This window comes from Pantherophis guttatus, chromosome 1 (assembly GCF_059756535.1).
Source record: "Pantherophis guttatus breed Tessera chromosome 1, ASM5975653v1, whole genome shotgun sequence".
Lineage (NCBI taxonomy): Eukaryota > Metazoa > Chordata > Lepidosauria > Squamata > Colubridae > Pantherophis > Pantherophis guttatus.
This window is the reverse complement of record NC_142063.1, coordinates 69701417-69720857: the sequence shown is the minus strand read 5'-3', so window position 1 is coordinate 69720857 and position 19441 is coordinate 69701417. Positions and strand designations below refer to the sequence as shown.

General features: G+C 37.7%; 1 protein-coding gene across 1 annotated transcript in view; it reads left to right on the top strand.

Annotated features, from left to right (window-relative positions):
• Positions 1-19441, top strand: part of LOC117665643 (cytosolic phospholipase A2 epsilon-like) — a 52592-nt gene that overhangs the window by 27153 nt on the left and 5998 nt on the right. The window contains exons 8-18 of the mRNA XM_034417784.3: positions 551-708; positions 2056-2133; positions 4428-4465; positions 6390-6549; positions 7446-7582; positions 8946-9168; positions 12227-12341; positions 13587-13724; positions 15051-15158; positions 16499-16690; positions 17369-17535. Of these exons, the coding sequence (XP_034273675.1) occupies positions 551-708; positions 2056-2133; positions 4428-4465; positions 6390-6549; positions 7446-7582; positions 8946-9168; positions 12227-12341; positions 13587-13724; positions 15051-15158; positions 16499-16690; positions 17369-17535 (1514 nt within the window). The remainder of the gene's footprint in view (positions 1-550; positions 709-2055; positions 2134-4427; positions 4466-6389; positions 6550-7445; positions 7583-8945; positions 9169-12226; positions 12342-13586; positions 13725-15050; positions 15159-16498; positions 16691-17368; positions 17536-19441) is intronic.

Here is a 19441-nt window from a genome sequence, read left to right as displayed (position 1 = left end):
ATTCCTTCTTAATTCATCACTGTTTTCAGTATCTAGATTTGGTCTGTTACATGTGCTCTTAGATATTTTTGCATGGTTTGATATCCTTCATATTCTAAAGGGATCTCTAATATGTTATGCTGGAATTCACATACCAACAGAATATAAATTTGATTTATGCTGCTCTCCAATCTAATGATTGAATCAAGTGATCAGAGAATGAAGTTCTACTCACAGAAAGAAGTTGGGGGGGGAGATTAATTTCCTTGGTTCTTGTTAAATTCTGCGCTTCCCAAAAAACATTAAGTAATCTTCAAAATAGTATGGAGCTGGGACTGGGGATTAAAGGGGGATTTTACAAAGATCTCTTCTCTTCTCTTGTCTCCCTTCCTTCCTTCCTTCCTTCCTTCCTTCCTTCCTTCCTTCCTTCCTTCCTTCCTTCCTTCCTTCCTTCCTTCCTTCCTTCCTAGAAATTTTCATTAATCAAGGAATCTAAATGGCATTTTCAATGTTTGTGCATATTTTCATAGGATCATTAATTAATCTCAATCTTGTTTTGTCTTTCATTTAGAAAGACCTTTTACTCTTTCAGTGGATGGATCCTATGAAGAAGCTCAAAATCTCTCTTTAGGTTACTGGCTTTGTCCTGCTTCTCCTGCTAAATTTCACTATATCAAATACAACCAATCAGATCTTAACATTGAATTGCCAAGAAGACAGTTCTGTGCAGTAAGTTGCTTGTCTCCATGCTTATAGCCTGTGCCTATCTGAGAGTGTGTTGCATAGCTGTGTCTCCACAACTTTGTTGGTCCAGGGAGGCCTCCAGCAGCTAAGCCACCTCTGCTTCAACTGCTGCTTCAGGGGAAACTTTGCAAATAAACTCTTGCACCTTGATACTGTTCTCCAATCCTGACTGCTGGATTTAAGGCACAACTTGGTGTCTTTAATGCCACTACCTATTTATACTCCACCCCATACAACAAACCTGAGATGGCAATTTTGAGGTAGGACTGGGGCAGTGGTTGGACCATCATTTTTTTTTTTTGTACAGCCTCATTGGAGGAAATGGAAGTAAGAGGCATGGTGGTTCAGTGACTTAATGACTCTGGAGATGGTCTCAGCTCTGCAGTTCAAGCCCAAGCATTGCATGGCAGGATGAGCTCCTGCCACTTGCTTCACCTTCTGTCCACCTAACAGTTTGAAAGCATGTTCTATGCAAGTAGATAGATAGGTACCACTTTGGTGGGGAGAGGAGCTGGTGCTCTGTGCATTCAGTCAGATTCCTGATAGCTCTGAACCTTCCTTGTTGTGGTGCCCACTTGCCAAGCAGCTCCAGGAAAGGAGGGGGGGGTTGGGTGATGCTGCAGGAAGTGCCACACTTTCTGGTGTGAAGCCATCTTGCCCTCTTGTGTTGTACCTTGGAAAGCACATAAATGTGTTTTATAATAGGGCTGGTACCTTGACAAGCCAAACTACTACTCTACAATTACATTGTGGTCTCCTGGATACTGTAACAATGCCATATGATGATGATGATGATGATGATGATGATGATGATGATGATGATAGCAATAATAGTAATAAAAGTAATAATAATAATAATAATAATAATAATAATAATAATAATAATAATAGGAGGGATGGCATATTGGTCAATTTCGTGGCATCTGTGATGAGAATGCTTATCAATCAGTACAAATGTGACTTTGGGGTTGGGTGGAAATGCCTTATAATTCTTAGAAGTTTGATGGGAGGGGGACCAGACATTTGGGCTGAGCAATAGACTGCCATCAAAGAACACTCATTAGTAGTCAATCTAGAACACTTCCAAAAATCAGAACAAGGCCAAAGTTGCTGAAGTCCCTGCTTAAATACCTTGAAAAGAATTAGTGCTGAGACAAGCAGTGGTCATTCCACTTCCTGGGCATCAAATATTCCTTCATGATCACTACAGCTATTCTAGCCCCAGCCAATTCCTTGTCACACTTTTTCCTAGCAGAAATGTACTTATTTATTGAAATTCAAATGATTTCATCACAGTCAGTAACCAGCAGAACTTATTTATTTTATATGCAGATTTCCAGACAAAGCAATGAATCAACAACTGTTCCTTTGAACTCACTTCCAATAAATGAGAAAGTGACGATAACACCGGTGAGAATCAGCTGTTGCCTTTTTAGGACAAAAATTTGGAAATATAATTTTAGTTCAAAGAGATAATATGAAAACACGGGTATAAAGATTGGGCAAAGACTGGGCAAAGAGGGCCAGTGTTTTCACATATGTGACTATATCATAATGCCCAATGTTATTGGCTTCTAACATGCCACTTGTACTGTCATTTTCATAAGAATATTTTTTCAATTCTTTCTTATTATTCCTGTTGTTTGATGTAACTTTTAACCATAGTCCAGATTATGCTAGGTTTTGTAGCATTATGCAGCACCAAGGGGGGGCGGGAGGATGTAATTGATTAAAGAGTTTCAGATATTATCCACTTTTCTTCATAAATTAGTATTTCAGCTAAGCTTCACTTATTGCATTATGACTGGGTTCAAGAGTTCTTTTGATCACTAGTCAGTCATGAAGAAAATCTTGTTTTTTCATTTGCCTAATTTAAATTTTAAAAATTAATAAGAAACAAATAAAGATCTACAATATAGTTATGAACTTATGGCTATTTAAATGATCTTGTTAGATGGTTTTTCTATTATCTATACTAATTTATATCAGGTAAATCTGATTGGATCTTTAATTATTTTATTTTATTTATTTTATTTAAATTTGTATACCGCCCTTCTCCTAGTGGACTCAGGGTGGTGCACAGCCAAGTAAAAAACATCCAATACAAAATTTAAAAATTTAAAAGAATTATACCCTTTGGCCAAACATTAAGAAACTTACGACTAAAACCCATTAAACAATTAAAAAATCTAATATCTCAAAAATGGGGGGAGGGGGGAGATTTCACGCCAGCCCTGCTTGATGGAAGAAAAAAGTTTTTAGGGCACGGCAAAAAGCCCGGAGATCTGATATCCTCCGTATCTCCGGGAGCAAATCGTTCCAGAGGGCAGGTGCTGCCACAGAGAAGGCCCTCCCCCTGGGGGTCGCCAGCCGACACTGCCTAGCTGACAGCACCCTGAGGAGTCCCTCTCTGTGGGAGCGTACTGGCTGGTGGGAGGCTATTGGCGGCAGAAGGCGGTCCGGCAAATACCCAGGTCCGATGCCATGGAGCGCTTTAAAGGTGGTAACCAGTACCTTGAAGCGCACCCAGAAGTCCACCGGGAGCCAATGCAGCTCACGCAGGAGAGGTGTCACATGGGAGCGCCCTCTCGCTCCCATAATCCCCCGCGCAGCCGCATTCTGCACCAGCTGGAGCCCCCGGGCGCACCTCAAGGGGAGCCCCATGTAGAGAGCATTGCAGTAGTCCAGGCAGGAAATGACAAGTGCCTGAGTGACTGTGCGTAAGGAGTCCCGATCCAGAAAGGGACGCAACTGGCGAATCAGGTGAACCTGATAAAAAGCCTCCCTGGCCACGGCCGTCATATGTTCTTCTAAAGACAGCCGTGCATCCAGGAGGACACCCAAGTTGCGAGCCCTCTCCGTGGGGGCCAATAACTCACCCCCAATAGCCAGCAATGGCACCAGCTGGCTATATCAGGACGCTGGAAGCCACAGCCACTCGGTCTTGGAAGGGTTGAGTCGAAACCTGTTACTCCCCATCCAGATCCGCACGGCCTCCAAGCACCAGGACATCACTTCAAGGGCATCGTTGGGATGGAGATGTACAGCTGAGTATCATCAGCGTACTGATGGAATTCCACCCCGAAGCCACGGATGATCTCGCCCAGCGGCTTCACATAAATGTTGAACAGAAGGGGTGAGAGGACCGATCCCTACGGCACCCCACACACAAGGCGCCTCAGGGTTGACCTCTGCCCCCCTGCCAACACTGACTGCGTCCGGTCAGAGAAATAGGAGGAGAACCACCGTAGAACGGTGCCCCCCACTCCCAGCCCCTCCAACCGGCGCAGCATGATACCATGGTCGATGGTATCAAAAGCTGCTGACAGATCTAATAGGACCAGGATAGAGGAGCAACCCCTATCCCGAGCCCTCCAGAGATCATCCACCAACGCGACCAATGCCGTTTCTGTGCTGTGCCCAGGCCTGAAGCCGGGCATTTATTTAACTATTAAATATATAATTATTAGGTTAAAACCTGGATCTGGGGGAATATATGTGAGGGTTAATCTATCCAATTTTGAGATAAAGCTTCCAATTTGTTATGCTGTAGGATGAAGGCAATTGCTTGTGTCTAATTCTTTGCACATTGAAACTCTTACTGAGCCACAAAGATATATATTATTGAGAAAGTAAAATGTATTCTGAAAGCATAAACATCCTCTAGCATTTAACCACCTTTTATTTCCTACTTTTTTTTTTAGGACACAATATTTGATTTGAGTGTGAAGGCAAAGGAATGGTAAGGAGGCATTTTATAATCCTGAACTATAATTTCACACACATTGTCTAATTCATTTGGTCTTAATATGTCTTGCTTTAATGTAGTACCAACCTAATGTGATTTTAATATGAAAAGTAATTTTAACTGACAACATGTTGCCTAGAAGAGTGAATAGCAGCACTCAAAAAAGCCATAAAAGCAGCCATGAACAAGCAATTAAAACCTAATTCCATTTTTAAATCATGTAACACATTAAAAAGGGAAGTAGGTTTTGACTGCATGGTATTGGCTGCCATATTCACTTTCAACACCCTGCTATTGTCACTTGTGAGGGAATCGTAATTGGCAGCATTTTCCAAGGAGTATACCTATACTCCTGGTATATGTCACATCTGAAATATGTTTATTTGCTCTTTGTTTGGATATGAATATGTGAATATTGCCTTTCTCCTTGTTTAGAAAAAACAGAATGGTATCAATATATTCCTCAAATAATTAGTAAAAATAAACATACTAAATTGCAGTTAATTTCTTCATACCATTTGGTTATGCATAGTAAGAAGTATCTCTGAATACAGATCTTGAAAAATAAACAATGAAAATCATTTACATTTGTAGATACACTTTGCTACAGAAGGTTGAGTAGACATAATTTGTTACTTTATGTTTGAAATATTTGTTTTCAATCACATTTTTGTCTTAATGCACTCAGACTTAAGGAAAAGGATCTGCCTAGACAGAGGCAGAATCAAATAGGTTAAGAAAAGAAGGAATAATTCTGCTCCTAGAAATGCAAATAAAATGCCCAAGTAAAATGGAAATTATAACACAACAACAACAAAAAAAAAAAAAAAAGGAGGGGGGATTCTTGTTAAGTGGTTAAGATGTTTCCCTAGGACTGGAAGGACTGGAGCTATCCATGAAAGTTTATTGGGTGACTTAAAGCCAGTCATTCTCTCTCAGATCAAAGCAGCCCACAAAGTTGTAACTGTGGGAAAAATTGGAGAAGGTGTTGCTATATATGCTTCCTGAGCTGCGCGAAAAAATGTACAGTAATTTTACTGATTATTAATAATAATATATTATACGGTTTCCTGTCTCAATTTTTTAAAAAAGAGCCATTAGTTTTCCTATTTCCAAATGGTTCTAGTTGTTTCCTACTGTACTGACTCACATGATCTTAAGTCTAAATCCAGTTTATCCATTGGGGGGGGGGTTGCCTTATTTTCTCCCAAAACACCCCAAAACTTCACAAAATGTTATCATGTAATTCCAGAATGCTGCAGCTGGTCATAAATGCTAGAGCCCGAAATGTAATCATGTGACCATGGCAGTGGTGTGGCAGTCATAGTTTCAAAGATGGGTCGTAAATAACATTTTTTGAATCCATTGTAACTTTGAATGATTGTTACGCAACTGGTTGTAAGTTGAGGACTGTCAATTTCATGTATATATGCATCTATCTTTTCTTACTTAAATGCAGAAACTAACATTTCACACAACTGAAAAACATTTTGTTGGATAGGCTCAATGTTCCAATTTATCAAGAAAGAGGCAACAGTCTACTTTATCCAATGCCTTAGTGAAATTTAAGTGATTGTAGTGGTCCCTTGGTCTGTCAGTCTAATCACATTGTGTAAGGAAGCCATAAGATTTGTTTTACATGACCCATTTTTAACGAATCCATGCTGGCTTCTAGTCATTTCCCTGTTTCTCTCTATATGTCTGGTTAATTGTCTTCCCAAGTTGTTGCAAAAGTAGTTGTCGTGGTCCTGATATTGCAATGTTTCACAATGAAGCTATTTGTTCTTTCCAAGGCTTTTCATAGGTTGATACAATGAGTGGTATATGATTAGTCTTCCCACAGATTAATAAATGATCGTTGCTAGATTAAGCCAATATGATACGGCAACATTTATAATGAATTTCCTGTCTACCTTAGGACCCAGGGGCTGTTCTTTAAAACACCAAAAGCTCTTGATGTGCGCCTAGGATATGGTCTGTGCTCAGACGAAAATAATTTCCTGCAGAAACGAAAGAAAGTGGTAGCTGCAACTCTGAAAAGTATTCTTCCTTTGGGGCAAGGCCTGAATGACCATGAAGTAAGTGGATAACAGAGTAAGAGAATAACAAAGCTGGAAGGGATCTTGGAGGGTTGGACTGAGGTCCAACCCTCAGTATCAACCCAGTTCCCTCCAAACTGTATATATGAAATTGCTATGAATCTATGGGCCTCCCCTTACAGATCTTTGTATGAAGAAAAAAAAATGAATGATTTGTGGGTTTGGATGATTAAAAAACCCCCACTAATTAATAAAAAAAGAGAGCTTTTTCTTTTTTACCAAAGAGTAAGATACAATTTTGTAAACCTATTTGTATTCGCTGCAAAAAAAATAAAAATAAAATAAAAGCATGTATTTGCATTATCTTTTCTTTTTGTACTTGACCCTTTTTTTTTTGTAGTCATGTGCAATTTGGGCACTTGGCAACCGGTTCACCTTTTCAACTGTTTGCTGCATCCTACAGTCATAGTATCATGATTTTCAACCTTTTTTTTCCCAATTTCTGGTAAAAAATGCTCATTGAGAAAACTGGATTTCCTTAATGATCACATTTGGCTTAATGATTGCAGTAATTCACTTATCAACTACTGTAAAAATTGTAAAATTCAGTCCGACTCAATTTACAACGTAATATTATAGCATTTGGGTACTATACTAATATTATAGTATTCTGGCATTTTTGAACTCAAGAGTCTTTCTTTAATTTCCTCTGTTTAAAAGTGTGTATACAATTTTGTCTATTATATTTATGTAAGTTTTATTTATAGTAATCCATCTATTTTTTCCCATATGCATCCCAATCTAATATTGCATTTGATGAAATACAGTCCTATAATGACAAATAAAATACGTTAGTTTGAAAGATTTTGACAGAATTCTTTGAGGACTTTCTTTACCTTCATGATCATAACATGTTATTTTCTTTCATTGAACAGGTGCCAGTAGTTGCTATGACAACAACAGGAGCTGGGATGAGAGCATTAACAGCTCTTTATGGCACTCTTTGGGGTCTCCAGAGAACAAAGCTTTTGGACTGTATTTCATATATAACTGGATCATCTGGAACCACATGGTAACAAACTGTGTTTTTATTTGGTGTTTCTTTCAACTGCTTAGACCCTAAAGAATCTTAATGCGGCTTTTACTCTTATCACTTAGCGTTATATTCCACCTTTCGTTCAGGAGCTAAAGGTAGAACATATTACCTAGAATTCTATACAACTATATTATTAAAGCAAATTGAGATAGAAAAAGAAGATATTTAGGAACAGATTATTAGATCCTGATAGCAGAACTGAAATGTGAAATTATCGACAATCTATTGGAAGGTAGTTAATTTTTAAAACAGGTTCTGGAAGATGGTAGGGCAATGTATGTGCATATAACATTTGTTTCAAGGAAATTGATAGAAACAGTAATCAAAGAAAAATAATAACTGGGCATATAGAGGAACAAATCACGTTAAAGGAAAAGCAGCATAAAGCTTTTTTTCCCCTTTAAAGTAAATCTATTCATTCTACATCTGGGAGTGTGGCTGGCATGTGGATAGAGGTGACTCCAATAACAATGTATATTCTGGTTTGCAAGAAGTCTTTGATAGTCAAAGGGTGTTAGGGAAACTGTAGTTGAGGAATAATAGTCTCTTTTTTTTAATGAACAGTTAATTAGTTAAAATAGAAAGCAAAGTGTAGGAATAAGTGAGCAACTTTCTCAACAGAGGGAACTAAGAACTAAAATCCCACAAGGATCTGTGTTGAAACCATGACTATGTAATATTTTCTTAAAAATTGATTTATGCAGTGAACATTAGAATAGAAGGGAAGGGAAGGGAAGGGAAGGGAAGGGAAGGGAAGGGAAGAGAAGAGAAGAGAAGAAAAGACAACTTATTTGGCCAAGTGTGATTAGATAGACAAAAAAAATTATCTCTGGTGCAAAAGCTTTCAGTGTACATGAACAACAACAACCAAACAACAACAGCAACAATAACAATAATAATACCAATAAAAGGGGGTAGTAAAGAAGATAAGAATAGTAATATTACAGCCATACAATGTAAGTAAATATACATAGACATTAGACATTACATAGATATTTGTGAATGATACTAACCTATTCTAGAAGATAAAAAGCTGTTTTTTAATCTATTTATGTAAATATTGTACTATGTTTTGAAATATTGTATGTCCCCTTCCAGAAGTTAGTTGAAGTGTAAGGTTATTCTCCCAGATCATAAGCTTGGAAAATTTTCAACAGTAAAATCATATAGGAAAAACATTATTTAATAATTTAGATATGTGAACATACCTTAACAATTAATAATGGTTGAATTTCCGAGTCCAATCCATCAGGATTTATTTGCCTCTGGTCTTAGGCTGGATAAGAACGACCTTTAATAAATACAAAAGTTGAAATTTCTATTGTATTTGTCTTTTCAGGACTATGACAAAATTGTATGAAGATAGCAACTGGTCAAATAAAGATCTTGGGGAAATCATTTTGCAAGCTCGGAGGCAAGCAGCCAAATCTAAGAGGGGTGCCTTTTCCTTGGAAAAACTGAAGTCTTACCATAAGGAGCTGGCTCAGCGGACCATCGCAGGATATAAATCTTCTTTTATAGATCTTTGGGGACTCATGATTGAAGCCATGCTGAATGATGCGGTATGCAAAAGGGGTTTTTGTGGGTCTCCTTATGTTGTTTCTTAGCTTCTGGGAGATGAATGGTGTTCTGAAATGAGCATGCTTTCTTATTTAGTTCAGCAGGGTTTACACTGTAGATGAACCATATTTGCTCTTTTTAGCTTTGTCCTCTGTCACAAAAATATAATTCAGCTCTTCCTAGGATGTTTTGTTGTAAACTGAATAAGGAAGCATGGAAGAAACCATAGTCAAATGAAAATCAGAAGCAGTCATGGGGAAAAGGTGCAGGATGAAAAAAAAAAAAGACATTCCTTCTTCATTCATTCCCAAAAGAGACATTTTGAAAAAAAAAATCTTTTATGGGTACCTATTAAAAGGGTATAGTCAAGGCTATGGTTTTCCCAGTCGCAATGTATGGCTATGAAAGTTGGACCATAAGGAAGGCTGAATTGAGGCCTTTGAACTATGGTGCTGAAGAAGACTTCCTTGGATTGCAAGGCGATCAAACCGGTCAGTTCTAGAGGAGATCAACCCTGAGTGCTCTTTAGAAGGCCAGATCCTGAAGATGAAACTCAAATACTTTGGCCATCTAATGAGAAGAAAGGACTCACTGGAAAAGAGCCTAATGCTGGGAAAGGTTGAGGGCGAAAGAAGAATGGGACGACAGAAAATGAGGTAGCTGGATGGAGTCACAGAAGCAGTCGGCGTGAGCTTAAATGGACTCCGGGGGATGGTAGAGGACAGGAAGGTCTGGAGGAATGTTGGCCATGGGGTCGCAATGGGTCGGACACGACTTCACGACTAACAACAACAACAACATTAAAAGGGCAATGTATGAATTTTAAAATACCACACTACAAAATGAAATAGTCTAAAACATTCTTGTGTCTAGCAGGACACTGATTTTAAAATTATACTCAACAACCACCTGATGAATATATACTGAAACACCTTTCTAAATCAAAACAATAAATCATAGTGGATTAATGAGATGAATTAGATTTCAATAAAAGAGAATATTTGTAGATCAGGTTTAATTGTGGAGTCCTTGATACTCTTTGAGCTTGGTTGTTTGTTTGCAGACATTTCATTACCCAACTAGATAACTTCATCAGAGGGAGCAAGTATGGAGTTTGCTTCCTGTATTTAAATATTAGCTTGCCCTGCCGGGGTTGCTCTGCTTAATCCCCCTGAATTAGATTTGTAAATCTTTCTGTATAACGATTGTTGTGCCTATCCACTGTTTCCTCAGTGTATAAGAATTAATAGAACTCAAATTCTCCACCACCACCATTTTTGGCATTTATTTGTGCAGTATAATATATTGCCTAATGAATAACATCTGTTGAAATAAACACAATGAGATAATGTAAAAAAAAAAATTACTTTGTCTCACCCCAGCAGAGGGCAGCACCTCGTTAATTTTAGCTGATCTGAAAAGCTAAATCGGGATTTGCACTTTGACGAGATCTGCAAGTCCCAGCTTTATAAGGGCATTGAAAAAATATTGGCAAAGATAATGGGGAAACCAACTTTTATTTTAGCATTTACCACAAGTCAAGCTCACCTTGAGGGAGTATTTTTGAACAGCCCTAGTTCGAATATACTTGCTGCTCAAGAGAGTACACAAGAGAATAATCTACCGCATGTTTCACACATCTGTTCCTCCATGTTCACCATCCAGCAAAAGTTGAGAAAGCAGGTGGGCCTTCCTGTTCAGATATTAAATCTGCCATATCTTCATTTAGGACCATTCCTATAAGTTCCAAACTTTTCAAAGAACCAGCATTTTGAATCGATAAATAATAAAATCTATTGATAAGCTGCATCCCACCATTCTTTCTTGTGATACCTGGCTTGTCATTTGGAACCATCTGAAATATTCAAATATTTTTCAAAGTAAGCCAATGCAGAATTAGTTACTACGATATACACTGATGACAGATCGTCACAAGATCCCCCTGCTTTTATCTGAATCAGAATGATAAGTGTCCAGAATTTTAACTATAATCTCTCTGGTTCAGAACATGTCTATGGCACCACAATGCATGGACAAAAAGGCACAAGGCTTGAGAAAGATGCCACAGTGCTTTTGTTAGTCAACCCCCCACTTCATCTACCAAAGTCTCCATAAACCACATACCCCCACATAACTCATTAAATAATTAAGGTATGCTCTGTTTCTGCATACATTCATACTTCCTGTTCAAAGAAAGCTTTTCCCTACCTCATTACATTCCCTGTAATGAGGTAGGGAAGTCTTGGTGGCAGTCTTGCCAAATTCAGTTGTGACACCTTATTCTCTGATAACACTTGTCAAGCTGAGTCTCCACAGCTTCCCATTGTTTAGGACTTTATCATATCTACATCAGGCCCTGCTCCTGAGATCAAACAGTATGATAGTCCAGCATGTTTTGAAAGAGATGGCAAGCCTGAACTACTTCAACTACTAGAGTTTAGGGAGTTAAAAATGTCAAGATTGCAGACAGGACTATTCACCTTTTATCAATCAGGTGGTTACTGTGACTGTATTGCCTTTTATTTTAACCTCTCCATCCCAGACACCCTAACTATAATTACTTGCTATGGTTACTCATGCTGATTGTGATTATATTCAGCTAGATCACAGGTGTCAAACGTGCTGCGTCATGCTGCTGTCACGTGATGTATCGTGATGGTTTTTCCCTTCATGGAGCTGGGGTGGGCGTGGCCTGCATGTGACGCATCTGGCCCATGGGCCACCCCTGAGCTAGATGAAGCCCCAATCTGGATAAGAAATTCAGGGAAAGGGAATTAATCTTCTTTGTATGTGTTACACCACTTTGGAAGTCAACCCTGCGCAGACACACAGCTATTATTTGCCATATTATCCCTTCTTCTCTAATATTCCATTTTCTTTATCCTTCCTTCTCACACATTTTACCATGTATCGTGAAAAATAATATAGTTGGTGTTTAAATTGTAACCTGATCCTTAAATTGATGCTCTGTATGGATATGAAGCCTAGGTGAACAAATCAGCTGTAATTTCTATTTCACTTAAATTATAATGCACTTATTTTTTTTTCCACAAAATACAGAATAATCATCATAAACTCTCAGAGCAACGACGGGCAGTGAACAAAGGTCAGAACCCTCTGCCAATCTACCTGGCACTCAATGTGAAAGACAACATCACCACAAAAGATTTTAGAGGTGTGTTCTTTACTGGGGGCTTTCATATACAAATGTTTTAACCCACAACAGTTGCAACCTATTGATAACAAACTTTAACTGATTTCAGGAAAAGCTAAGCACGGTTAGACTTGGTCAGTCTTCAGATGGGAGTACACAGGGAAATCCAAGGACTATAGGCTAGGTTGGAAAGTTGAAAAAAACCTATCCAGGAGGAAGACAATGGCAACTCATGTCAGTATTGTGCCAAAATGTTATATGAATAAGTCCACCCATGGGTTGAGGACTTTTCATTCTTACACATATAGCTAAATATTGATATTTAAAATAAGCCATTCATATTATGATAATCACAGAGAGAGAGAGACACAATTTCAGCTCAAGTATAAGATCACTAGCTTATCTGGGGCCTTGTTAGCCTCTTCATGTTACACTTCCTTTACATGGTACCATTGTGCTAAGAAAACATTTAGATTCTGTTAATGCTTTATTGATATGAATTGCCTGCTACAAACACTTTCTCAAAACCAGAACAACAAAGATTTTTTTTTGGAGATCTAAAGAAGCTTGATTCTTAGGTTTTCATTCTCTTTCTGGCAACTTCTTAAAATGTCAGTTTGGAAATACTATCTATCTATCTATCTATCCATCCATCCATCCATCCATCCATCCATCCATCCATTTATTTATTTAGTCAAGCATGTAATAGGTAACAGATATAAGTATAAACATAATTATGAATACATGAAATGGATACATATAAAAGGGAACATTAGGACAGGGACGGTAGGCACGCTAGTGTATGTATCCAGGTTCAGAGACTATGTTTATACATGCATTTTGTATGTTTGTATGTATATACCCCAGATATACATGCCAGCAATGATAAAAAGCATATCTGAGCCAAGAGAAGGACAAAAAACACAAAGTGCAGAATTATCTTTTCAAAATAGTTTGTAAGTGTTTTTAATTCTTTGTAGCATAGATAATAATAAATGTAATGGACCCTCTGAAATGTTTATCCATATGCAGAAAGCTGCCTTCTTTCATTTATTTCAGGTGTAAGAACTAACAATGGATTTGGAAAATATTGAAATGTTGGATTATTATTGATTTTCATGTATTATTAAGGTCAGGCCAGTCCACATTGAAAAGACATATAATTCCTTGAACATAATGTCTTTGGTAGTGTCACCTAAGAAAGCATCCTTTCTCTGCATAAGGAAGGTATGATACTAAATGTGTTCTTGCTGACATTCATTACAGAGTGGTTAGAGTTCACACCATATGAAGTAGGATTTCCAAAATACGGAGCTTTTGTTCCCGCTGAAAACTTTGGAAGCGAGTTTTACATGGGGCACATAATGAAGAAACTCCCAGAATCAAGGATATGTTTTATGCAAGGTGACTTTTTTTCTACCTCAAGAAGAAAGGGGGTGGGTGGGATTTTCCCTTGTTGAAAATACCAATGGTATCTATGGGGTTTTCATAAGAACTGGACTCACTTTGCAGCCAGATTCTCAGCTGAATACACCTAATATTATATTGGAGAACCTTGGGCTCCACCCCCTAATGGGTGAGCATTATTTAAAAAAACCTAGAACTTGTAGGTTCATTGTATTGTATCTTCATACAATAGTATGTAAAACAGGTAGGAAAATATGGTTCTCTCTCTCTTTCTTCCTCTCTCCCTCCCTCCCTCCCTCTCCCAGAATGTGATGATATGCTAAATTAAATTAAATTATATTAAAAATTAAATTAGTAAGGTAGCACTTCATAATTTATCATTAACTGTTCCAAGACAAGCAACTGGAAAATACAAGCTATAAATACTTCAAATATAGCTATGTTTAGAATATAGCTTCAATTCTGACTGCATTTTAACAGTAATACTTAACAATTGTTTTCTGGACAATTCATGTAACAATATTGCTAGATGCAATTATTCTCTTACTACTCTGTAAGTATGACCAGTAGATTAACAGTGAAGAATTTTACTGAACTGGGGAGATTTTTTTAGGTCCAAAATAAAGATGTCCTCAGCCAAGCTTACTGGGTGGCCATGGATTGAATAAATAAAATCCCAGAATATGTTGGTTGTTTATGTTTTGATCAAGACAAAATATAGAGGCAAGAAGGGCTAGGTTGGTCCTTCTGTGCATGACATGTGGGCTACTTCACCAATTTCTATAGTTCCTTCCTTTTCCTACTTTCCCTTAACTGGCATCACATGCTGACATCACTTTTGAATACAAGCACAATCTATCAGCAGGAGAGAAGAGGGCAGGTTGGATATCTGGTGTTTGATGTCAAGGGTGGCTGCTGAGGTAGGGAAAGGAAGTCACTGGAAAGGTTGGAGGAAAGGTGGGACAGTTGCTGTCACACATCAGCAATTTGGCATATCAACTAGGCCACTCACTCCTTCCCATGATCTTTCCAGCACTTTCCTTTCCCCACCTCTTCTTAGTTGCCATCACAATCACTGGCCGTACTTTTTCCCACCTTGTCCATCCCAAAGCACCTTCTAATCAAATCATGCATGTTCTGGATCCATGCCCAGCCCTAATACAAAATATGTATGTTTCTGTGCAGACATGGACTTCCCAAAACTGCCTGTTGTTTGTACAGAACAGTTCATGCCCAGAACATTGTTTCTGTCTCTATCTCAACAATAAAATAAAATTTCAAGGAAAAAAATGCTTTAACTTCATTGATCTCTTACTTTCAAAGGATTGTGGAGTAGTGTATTTTCCAAGAATCTATTAGATGCTTGGCATGCGGCAGACAATTCAGAAGATTTCTGGAACAGGTGGACCCAAGATACTGTCACAGAGATTGGTAAGCTATGAAAAGTTGTTCTAAAATTAGAATTCAGAATTTAACTGACTGATACTTTTTACATTTACAATATTTATCTGTCTTGCCTGTACAAACTGAAAGTTCAGATAATTTCATACGAAGGAATATGTATTCAGACCACAAAAGAGGGAAGAAATACAGTATAATTTGATCTTTTTAAGTATAATGTATTATTTCATAGTTACATTGTGTACCATTACAGTATGTACTATTATGTACCATTACATAATTGACACCTAATAATATACTATTTGGACTATCTCTAATTTCCCAGCAAAAATGCATTTATTTAATGCAAATTAAAATAATATTTTAGAAAAAGGAAATGATCATTTTGCAACTCTTCAGTGGTTGAGCAGATCTTATATTGCTATGAACATTTTTTTTATTTGCTTCCCTCTTTCTGCATTATCTGATTTTAATGTTTTACCTCTAGTTTTATATCCAAATTACTCTATTTGTGTAAATATGTCCCTGTTTTACCTGCAACTTATTTTAAGGTATCTTGGAATAACACAATAATTTGATTTTTTAAAAACAAATGATTTTAATAGATACTCTCTGAAAAAAAAATGTCATATGCAACTAGTTAAGAGGGCAAAGGTTAATTTTGGCTAATGGTTTGTTGGTGCTCCAAAGGGCAAAGCCATCTTTTATATCTTTTCAAACACCTGATATAAGAATAATTTTTCTATTCCTTGTTTCTTCTGTATGACACTGCTTCACACTTTCTTCAGCTTGTTTAGCTAAAGCTAGAGCAGAGCAGCTAGCTCCAGTTAAACTTGAAATGTTACCCTTAATTATCTTTGCAATATACTTTATATACTTTATATAATTTATATATATAAACTTATTATTATGCCTCACAGCCTCAGTTTGGTTCACAAAGCTACTTAATTCTTTTTTGAAGCCTTCTCATGCCTTTGTAGTTCTGAAGAATATCTGCTTAGTAAATATTCATGCATGGGTGAAACATTTCAATAGCAGATATAAATGTAAAATTGTTCAACCCCCATAAATTCCAGCAAGCATTGTGATGCAAAACATCCAGAGAGCATCTTGTTTTCGGTGTAATAAACACTGAAATAAAATTCAGGTATTAATTATGCAACCTAAGCTTTTGTGTGTTGGCCTACTGAAATTTAAATTCACACTCAATGTAGAGTTAAAGATGTATATAGATGTGTGAGAGAAAGAAAAACTATTCATGCCACTGTCATTTGTTCATCTTTGGGTATCATCTGAAGTGCATCATACACTAGTACATAAGATTCTTATTCATTATTTAAATAAAGTTTATTTCTGTTGCTTGTATTTAGATGAAGTGCCTGATATACCGGAGAGACCGCATGAGATGCCAACTCGCATGTTCACTCCTGCTGGAGGTCTTTCCAATACTCTACGGGATATTTTAACAGATCGTCCAGCAGTATCCAAATATAACAATTTTTTAAAAGGGCTCCAAATGCATAATGAATATGTACAGCACCAACAATTTACTAAATGGAAAGGTATCACAATAGAATTTGAATGTTTTTATGTATCATTAGAAATCCACAATTGTCTAGTTGATTACATTTTTTCTCATTACAAATAAAATGTTTGGTCTAATGGTTATAGCACCAGGCTAGAAAGCAGGAGTCCATGTGTTCTAGTCTTACCTTAGCCATGAAAACCATTGGACCAGCTACTCTCTCTCAGCCCAATTTCCTCACAGGGTTGCTGTTGTGGGGACAATAGGAGGAAGAAGTTATGTGGGATATGCTTGCCACCTTCAGTTATTTGTAAAAATAATAAAGGTAGGATACAACATTTACAAATAAATAAATACAAATTTAAAAATCTAAAAAATGTCACTAGGTAACTGAATCTGGGAGTCTACATAATACATGGTTTAGGAGATAAATTGGTCCTTAGTATGGAATGCATGGGAATCATGGAAGTTGAACTTGCTCTCTGCAATAGAAAAATACTCTTTCCAACTACTCATTTATATCATAAATGTTCTCTTCATTAGGTTAGGAGATTAAAAAAAAAATGGCCATAGATCCTGAGGAGAATGAATTGTGTATTGAAGCAAATAGATCCATGGTAGGATGGGTATTTGCAAGAAGGAAATGTATGAGTATTTGTCTTTAACTGAAGATGACCTATGGGTATTGATTTTATTTTTGTAATGTGTGTTATAGATACAATGCTTGATGAATCCCCAAATCAACTGAAAGATTCTACAGAACAATTGGAACTTGTAGATACAGCCTTCTTCTTTGATACCAGTTGCCCTCCACTTCTCAGACCAGAGAGGAAAGTGGATGTTATTCTGCATTTCAATTATACCGGAGGGTCACAAACCAAGGTTAGAAGAGATAATGTTGATTTTATTTGTAATAAAATAATATTCTTTGTATTGTATAAAAATAATAGCAATTGACTACTTAATACATCTAGCCATTGCCACATTCATCTTTTCTCAAGGCTAAGTATATCTCACCATTCCCTCAATCTCTTGTAAATTTTAGTTTTCAATCCTCCAAAATCCTTCTTGTTGCCATTCTTTGTTTCTATTTCAGTTTTTCTGAAATGTCCTAAAACTGCAATGCTGAGAACCAAATACAATGCCAGAAACCGGTTGCAACCAACTGAAATCTGTTTCACAGATTCTTTTCTCATGTCAGATATTCCCCAACCTATACTTGTACCTCTGTGTTTTTCTTTCCCAAAGTAAATTGCTATTAGCTTTGATGCTGTTATTTTCACCTAGACTATTTAAAATCATGTTTCTGTTTTTCTAAAATATTAGGCCCTTGCAGGCCTAGAAAATATTCCTAATGTCAGATGTAAATGCCTTATTCTCTAATGTGTAAATAGTGTACAAACAGGGTATCAGGGGTTAACTTATTCTTCACTTCTTAATGTATTCATAATTCACCACTCCCATATATAGCTCCACCCATTGTATATATAAGGAGCTACCTACACCCTTTCCCTTGCTTCTATCTGTGAATATTCAGTGAATATAGAATGCCTACTGTAAATAAAAGAATATATAGTTAAATCTTTAACTCTTGCTAATCTTATTGAGTCTGATCCTGAAAATATTGCAACAAACTGGTAGCAGAGGATGGTTAATTGACTCAATAAAAAAACTTTAAAATGTCTAAGAAAGATAGGCCCAACACCAGGGCCTACAGCAAAGAAATGGAAACGGAACAAGAAATAACCAACGAATCCACAAACGCAATTTCGAGAGAGTCCGAAGAATACACCACTGAAGACGAAGAAATAATTGATGACCAGGAGGAAATCGAAATAGAGAATAACGAACTCAGGTCAGAAATATTAAAACTATTAAAGAGCCAGAAGAATGATGAAAGCCTCATCGCGAACCTCCAAGATATGCTGAAGAACAGCGGAGCAGCGAGAGAGAAAAACATCACTAATGAAAAGCCTAAGGACCCAGAAATAGTGAGTGATATGATTGCGGAGAAAATCATTACAAAGAAGAAAAACGGTGATCCCGCGCGAAAATTTGAATGGCAGCCATCTTGGTTTCAACAGGCCTCCAAGATGAGCGAAGCAAAGCCAATCAGCAAGCTCAATTCAAAATTTCTGGCGCGAAAAATGTTATCAGACAACGAAAACGAAAAAGAAGATTCAAACACCTCAGAAGAATCAGAACCAGAAAGTGAGGAAGATCCAACAAAACACCAAATAAAATCAGCAATGAAAACGCTCTTTGCTGCATTTGGGCCAAAACTGAAAATTACTAAAAAGATGCCGAAGAAACGAGCGAGCAAGCCAATGCCTCAAGACCTGCCCGCTCCCATCCTGACTACAAGAGCGCTGACGCCCGAACCCAGAGAGCCCTGCCGATACCGCCCTACGCCGCAGACCGAAGCAAGCACCAACGCCCTCAATAGAAGAGGAAGAGCAGCCACCGTCGTCAGGACTCCCAAAGTCGAACCAGAGACCGACTCGTCTGAAGAGGAGCAGAGCGAGCAAGCCGCAATGGGGAGAACCTTCCACGACGACGCCGAAGAAGAAATGAACAACGCGCATGCGCGAAACTACGCTGACGGTCCGGGAAGACATGAACTGGAGAGAAGACCATGCAGACTCGTAGCGAGCATCCCCACGCCGTTTTGCAATTTTCTGCATTTACGAGACCACGGACTACCTCAGGTTGTAAGTAATGGACCCAATAATGTCGGAAATTTACCCAGTGACTTCCCAAAACTAAGGGTTGATGGCATTAATTTACA